This window comes from Orycteropus afer, unplaced genomic scaffold (assembly GCF_000298275.1).
Source record: "Orycteropus afer afer isolate SDZICR_OR568_19922 unplaced genomic scaffold, OryAfe1.0 scaffold00502, whole genome shotgun sequence".
NCBI lineage: Eukaryota > Metazoa > Chordata > Mammalia > Tubulidentata > Orycteropodidae > Orycteropus > Orycteropus afer.
In genome coordinates, this window is record NW_006922089.1 from 34,270 (window position 1) to 41,399 (window position 7,130).

At 55.7% G+C, this 7,130-nt stretch overlaps 1 protein-coding gene across 1 annotated transcript; it reads left to right on the forward strand.

Annotated features, from left to right (window-relative positions):
* The first annotated feature begins 1,743 nt into the window (after window positions 1–1,743).
* PRAME (PRAME nuclear receptor transcriptional regulator) lies at window positions 1,744–5,949 on the forward strand. The gene is made up of 3 exons (XM_007955447.1): window positions 1,744–2,033; window positions 2,807–3,421; window positions 5,394–5,949. Exons 1-3 carry the CDS (start codon window positions 1,744–1,746, stop codon window positions 5,947–5,949), a joined length of 1,461 nt encoding a protein of 486 aa, XP_007953638.1.
* The last annotated feature ends 1,181 nt before the right edge of the window (window positions 5,950–7,130 follow it).

A 7,130-nucleotide genomic window follows, 5' to 3' on the forward strand; every position in this document is an offset into this window, starting at 1 on the left:
TGCATATGGAGGTGTTCAGTGCAGGGTGGATGGTGGAGGCCGTGGGGTGCAACCAGATTCCCCTCCATCTCTGGTCAGTTGGTAGGATCTGGAACTAACCTACCATTGAAGCTTTGTAGAGTAGTTAGGGAAAACCGTGTTCCCTATGGCTCTGGGCTCTGGTCACTGGGACTCTGCTGAACTTCCATTGGGCCATCCTGCTCCTTGCCATGGATTTAGTAATATAGAGTGTAGTGCCTAAGGCACTTGACTGCTAACCAGAAGGCTGGAGGTTCAAACCCACCAGCCACTCCTCGGAAGGAAGATGGGGCAATCTACTTCCGTAGTGATACTGCCTTGGAAACCCAAGGAGGGGTCGCTATGAGTCGGGTCCGACTCAACGGCACGTTACAACAACAATATGTCAGGTAAGGAGCTCTGGTAGCACAGCAGGTAAGGCATTTGGCTGCTAACCAGAAGGTCAGCGGTTCAAACCAACCCCTGTTTTGTGAGAGGAAGATGAGGCATATACTTCTGTAAATATGTACAGCCTTAGAAACCCAATGGGAGTGGTTACTAGTTGAAATCAACTCAGTGGCAGTGGGTTGGGGTGGGTTTTCTATGTCAGGTAGTATGTTTGTCACTCAGGTGACAGCAGTGATAAAAGCAGACACAGCTCTTCATCATGGAGACTACCATTTAGTTTATGGTTTAGATGATAAACTTGTGTGCGCACACATGAGAGAGAGAGGTCATAGTGAAAGTGTTGAAGAGGGCATCAGCCTAGGTAGAGATGGGTGGTCAGGAAGGGCCTGTCAGGTGAGATGAAATTTGAACAGAGATCGGACTGAAGTGAGAGAAACAGCACTTTTCTCTCTGGGAGGATACCAACCCTGACAGAGCAGCCAGTGCAAAGGCCCTGAGGCAGTGGGTGCCCGGGTTTGAGGAACTGTACAGAGGGTAGTGCCTAAGGCATTTGGCTGCTAACCATAAGGTTGGCAGTTCAAACCCACCAGCTACTCCATGGAAGGAAGACTGGGCAATCTACTTCTGTAAAGATTTATCGTCTCAGAAACCCAGTGGGGGTGGCTGTGAGTTAGAATCAACTTGATGACAGTGGGTTTGGTTTTGGATTTGACAGAGGCCTATGTGAGTGGCAGTTACCCAGTAAATACAAGGAAGGGTGGCAGGAGGCAGGCCTGGAGAGGAAACCCACCAAAGGGGCATTGTATTCAGAGGAAGAGTTTTGAGCCGAGGAGTGACATGATCTGGCCTAGGTCCTAAGGGACGCGAGGGCAGAAGCAGGGAGACACATTCAAGGCTACTTCCATCATTGGAGAGAGATGCAGGCAGCTTTCTAAAGGTGGGAGCGATGAGATGTGGTCAGGATCTAGGTGAGTTTGGGAGACCAGATGAGCAGGATTGATGTGGTGTTTGGGGCAATGTCCTTAGTTGATGCCACGGCAATCGTGATGGCAAAGGAGGGGAATCAGAACCAAGCCAAAGGCTCCTGAGCTTGACAGAGACAGATCTACTGAGGCACTGGGCCTCCTCACTAGGGCATGGGACCTGGTATGTAGCCTCATGCTTGCAACAAGACCTACTCGTGGGTTCTAGTCACAGGTGGAGGCTGGAGCCCGCCCCTCGGTCCCCTCACTCCTGTGATGGATAGTAAGGGCTTGGGTGCCCCGGACTGGCCTGGGAGGCTGCTGAGCGAGAGGAGGTCTGACGAGGTCCACCTCATTCCACCCCAGGTTCACGAAGATGAGCTCTCCTGCCCCGCCCATGCTGCTGGACCTGGCAGCCCACCGCCTGCTGAGCAGTGAGCCTTCCGCTCCAGCTGCCTTGCAAGAGTTCACAGTCGATCTCTTCCCAGCGCTGCTCACCGCCGCCTTCTCCATGGGCCACAAGGAGGCTCTGAAGGCGCTGGTGCAAGCCTGGCCCTTCCCTGTCCTCCGGCTAGGCTCTCTGATAGCACAGTGGCCCAGCCAAGACAGCTTGCAGGCTGTGTTGGATGGCCTGGGGGACCTCTCCAGCCACAAGGCTTGTCCCAGGTAAAGCGGGCACTGGGACCAAGGCATGGGCTCAGAGAACCAGAGGGAGACTGGGCTGGGACCAGGGAGGTGCAGGGACACAGATGGGGAAAGTGTGGTGTCAATCATTGACACTTGACTACTAACCTGAACGGGAGCTGTGGTAGCGTAGTGCCTAAGACACTTGACTGCTGACCAGAAGGCTGGTGGTTTAAACCCACCAGCCACTCCTCGGAAGAAAGGTGGGGCAATCTACATCCATAGTGATACTGCCTCAGAAACCCAAGGAGGGGTCGCTATGAGTCGGGTCCAACTCAACGGCGCATAACAACAACAACTAACCTGAAGGTTGGTGGTTGGAACCCACTGAGCAGTGCTGCACAAGAAAAGCCTGGCAACCTGCTTCCATAAAGGTTACAGCCAAGAAAACCCTGTGGACCAGTTCTACTCTGCGACACATGGGATCACCATGGGTCAGAATCGACCCAAAGACTACGGGTTCAGTTTGGGTTTTCACAGGCTTCTGGTCCAGTGGTTGCCGATGGAGTTGATGAGGGTTAAGGGGTAGGGGTTTAGTCTTCTGGGGATAGAGGTACAGGTGGTATGAAGAATGGAGGCCTGACAGGGTCCCAGGTGAGGAAGAGAGAGAGAAGCCCCTTGGAGAGAGGAGGAGAAGAGGTGGGCTGATGCTGGCCCCTGAGAGCCAAGGGCCAGCATCCTGCTCCAGGGGTTCATCCTGGCCTTGGGGGCTTCCCCTAGGTGTCATCACCTCATCACCCCCTTACTCTCCACAGGAGGTCCTCGCTGAGGGTACTGGACTTGACATTGGCCTTTGAGCAGGTACAGGGCAGAGAGCCCTCGGAGGCCTTGAGCAGATTCCCGTTTTGGTTCCCGTGCACGGTCAAGGCTGAGACGCCACAGGATGTGGCCAGGCCCAGGCCAGTGGAAGACAGCACGGAAGAGCCTCTGGGGTCCTGGGAGCCGGTGGAGTTGCATGTGGACCTTTTCCTCCGAGGCCCCTTCCAATCAGATGCTTTCCTGTCCACACTCCTGGCAAAAGTGGAGCAGAGCCAGGGGTCCCTGCGAGTCTGCTGTAAGAAACTGCACATTGAGGAAATGCCATCCGACAGCCACGGGGGGACCCTGCAGATACTGGAGCTGGATTCCATCCAGGAGCTGGAGGTGTTTGACTGGTTCCAGGCACTGGCGGAGCACAGCCTGTTCGCCTCCCAGCTGGGGAGGATCCGAAACCTACGTAGCCTCAAGCTGGCCTACTACCACTGGGCCTTCCCCCTGGAGGGGGGTCTGTCCTCCGACCACATCCTCTCCCAGCTCGGCCAGCTGCACCACCTCCAAAGGCTTCACCTGTCCTATTCCTACCTGTCAGGCAACCTGCATCAGGTGCTCAGGTGAACGGCCGGGCAGGTCCCCCAGGGAATCCCTGGACCATGCCAACGTCAAGTCCGGGCTGGGGGCAAGAAAGAAAGTGGTCCCCTTGCTTACCCCTCCTGGAGCCATGGGTGTAGACAGGAGCCTGGCATCAGATTGCTCCTGGAAGCTGGGATCCTCTTTGGAAGACAGAGATCTGTTGGGAAAGGAGTAGCGTTTGTTAATTTTCTCAACAGATCTTTGGAGACACTGCAGAGAGCCAGCACTGTGCTGACCTGAGGAACCACAACATGACAGCCTTGCAGAGAGAGTGAGGCCTCTGGCATGACAGATGTGGGACGAAGTGTTTCCCTAAGGTATTTGACTGCCAACCACACGGTTGGCAGTTCAAACCCACCAGCCACTCTACAAGAGGAAGACAGGGCAATCAACTTCCATAAAGGTTTACTGCCTCAGAAACCCAACGGGTGTTGCTGTGAGTTGGAATTAACTCGATGGAAGCGGGGGTTTGGTTTTTGGGGTCCACCTGCTAGGGATTCCCCAGTGGGTGGCATTCTGTTCATCATGGTCTGATTGATAGCTCCCCAAACCAAACCCTACTGTTAATAGGTACTACCTCAAAAAATGAACAAACAAACTCTCTGCTGTAGAGTCAATTCTTATTCACAGAATCACTAGAGGACAGAATCAAACTGCCCCACAGGGTTTCCAGGTCTGTCAATCTTCACAGAACCAAAGCCCAAAACAAATCCACTCCTATGGTGTTGATTCTGACCCACAGCGCCCCTAGAGGACAGACTGGGGCTGCCCCACAGGGTCTCCAAGGCTGTCAGTCTTCACAGAAGCAAAGCCCCAACCACACCCACTGCCGTGGAGTCGATTCTGACCCACAGCGCCCCTAGAGGACAGAGTGGAACTGCACCAGAGGGTCTCCAAGGCTGTCAATCTTCACAGAAGCAAAGCTCCAACCCCACCCACTGCTGAAGAGTCGATTCCGACCCACTGCACCCCTAGAGGACAGAGTGGAACTGCCCCACAGGGTCTCCAAGGCTGTTAAGCTTCAGGGAAGCAAATCCCCAACCACATCCACTGCCATGGAGTCAATTCCAATTCATAGCAACCCCTATTGAGTTTCCAAAGTGGTGAATCTTTACGGAAGTACCTTGTCTCATTTTCCTTCCACAGAGCAGCTGATGGGTTTGAACCACCAACCTTCTGGTTAGCAGTCAAATGCCTTGGGCTCCTTTAGGCACATCCTGCACCTCTGTTGTCCAGCCAAGACCGGGGATCACCAAGAAAACATATGACTCACTCACAGGCAGTGGATGGGGCAACTCTTTACTCATGTAGAGAAAAGACAGGAGAAGGCCAGCTTCACTTGTGCACATTGGTCCTCCACGGTCAGCAAGTGGCTCCCTGTGGCCACCACAGGGCTTGGGTTCTGCACACACCCCACTTATGTGGCAGGTGAGGGCACTGTTCCCTCCTCACCAGGACAGGTAGCACAGTGGGGGTGGGCAGGTGCCACGGGACATACACACACATGAACAGAACAAAGAGGGAGGTCCCCATTGGGTCTGTCACGGGGAAGCCGTCTCTCTGATGAGGAAGAAGGAAATGGGACAGAGTAAGGCTATGCTTCCAGACATCATTATCATGGAATGTTCCAGGCCCAGGGCTTCTGATGAGCTGGGCTACTTGAGAGCTTCAGGGACTGTGAGTGACCATCCTTGCAAGGCTTATCGTCAAATTGTATCTTCCCAGACGTGTCCTCTCGCCAGTCATACTGGGGACATGGGTGCATATAACATGGGTCTCTATTCCCCAAAGAGAGCCTTAGAGTGGCAGGGCCTCGGTGGAGGCAGGGACAGGCTCCCAAACCCTGAGGTGGGCTCCAGCTGAGGAGCTACTGTAGGACAAGGGTCCCACGTGGGCAAGCAGGTGCCCAGGGTGGAGTCAGAGGCCGTCCCCTGAGAGCCCCTCTCTCCTCAGCTGCCTACAGAACCCCCTGCACACCCTGGAGATCTGCTCCTGCACACTCGTCGAATCCGATGTCACCTTCCTGGCCCAGAGCGTTCATACCACGCGCCTGAAGAAGCTGGACCTGAGTGGTAACAACCTGTCCTACATGGTTCCGGGGCCCTTAGAGGCCCTGCTGCGGGCAGTGGCCGGGACACTGCAGCACCTCAACCTGACCCACTGCTGGCTGAAGGACACCCACCTCCACGCTCTCTTGCCCACCCTGTGCCGCTGTGCCCACCTCAGCTCCCTGGACCTCTCTGACAACCCCTTCTCTCAGGCTGGCCTCGTGGACCTGCTGGAGCACACGGCCACGCTGGTGGCGCTGAAGCAGGTGCTGTACCCCGTCCCCGTGGAGTGCTGCCCCTACCTGCACGGCCTCTCCCGTGGGCCCGTGGATGGACGGAAACTGTGCCAGGTGCAGACGGAGCTGCAGGCACTGCTGCAGGCCTTGAGGCGGCCCGACATGCAGTGGAGCTCACCGCCACCACTCTCACCCTCACCTGGGACACTGGTGCAGCCCGAGTGAGGGTAGGAACGGGACCAGGGCAGGAGGGGGCTGGGGGCACATTGTCTGACGGGCGCCGTCACATAAAGGATACTTCCACAGGGCCACCCAATGCTCTCTCACCTCCTGTATCACTCCCCTTCCTCAGCCCTAAGCCCAAACAAAGCCCAGAGCCCACCTGACTACAGAGGGTCTCCTGAGAGGGCTGGCCACTTGCCCTGTTTCTCTAGTCCTTTGCCTCTGGCCTTCGCTATGTACTGGGGGCCACCAGGAGGTGTGGCACTCGACCCCACACACCTGCAGTCCACTGATGATCCCTGAGATTGCACCAGGAACAGGTGCTACTATCTTAGAGCTGGGCAGGTAGGCAGCTCTGACACAGAACCCTGCCACTCACACCAAGGGCAGGGGGACAGCCAGTGAGGAATCCACAAAGCAGCCCCAGGGGAGCCCAGGCTGACTCAGCCAAGGGGATCAGGGGAAGGCACCACAAATGTGCCTGAATTTTGTGTTCGGCTTGGCCGGAGAGGATGGAAGGCTGGATCCAGGCCCAGCACCACATAGGTGGAATGCAGTCAAAGCTGAGATTGATGGACAGATGGGGACACACAGGAGGCAGGGACTGGGATATGCATAGACGGAGCACTGAGGGCCCAGGCCTGAAAGGACATGGGGCCAGCAGATGCCAGAGGATGACACTGTGTATGGGAGAATGAACAGGTCTCCAGGCAGGCAGGCAGCCCCACGAGCTGCAGAAGCACCAGAACCTGCCTCTTTGGACAAGGCTGGGGTTAGCATCCTTTCCCCTCTGCTCACAGAGGCTCAATCTCAGGCCTCTGGCACTGTCCATGAAACCCCCAGAACCAAAGATGAGGAAGAAAGCCGTACTTGGTGGAAAAGGCCCAGCAGTCACTCACTGGGCTCTGGCTTGCTCTTGTGAGCGAGCCTTGTACCAGAGTCCTCCTCCCTTTGCCAGCCGCACTGAACCCAGGTTACAACAATGTCCGGCTGATTCTATACATGATTCCCACACAAGACAAGGAGACGGGGCTCTGCATGGGACACCCACCACAAGAGTTTAGCCAGCTGTCCAGTTGGAGGGAGTACAGGCCACACAAGAGTGCCACCTCACCTCTGGCACCAATTGCAAATCCAAGGAATTCTCAAAACCACCCTCAGCTGTGGTAATTCCTTGGAAGCAT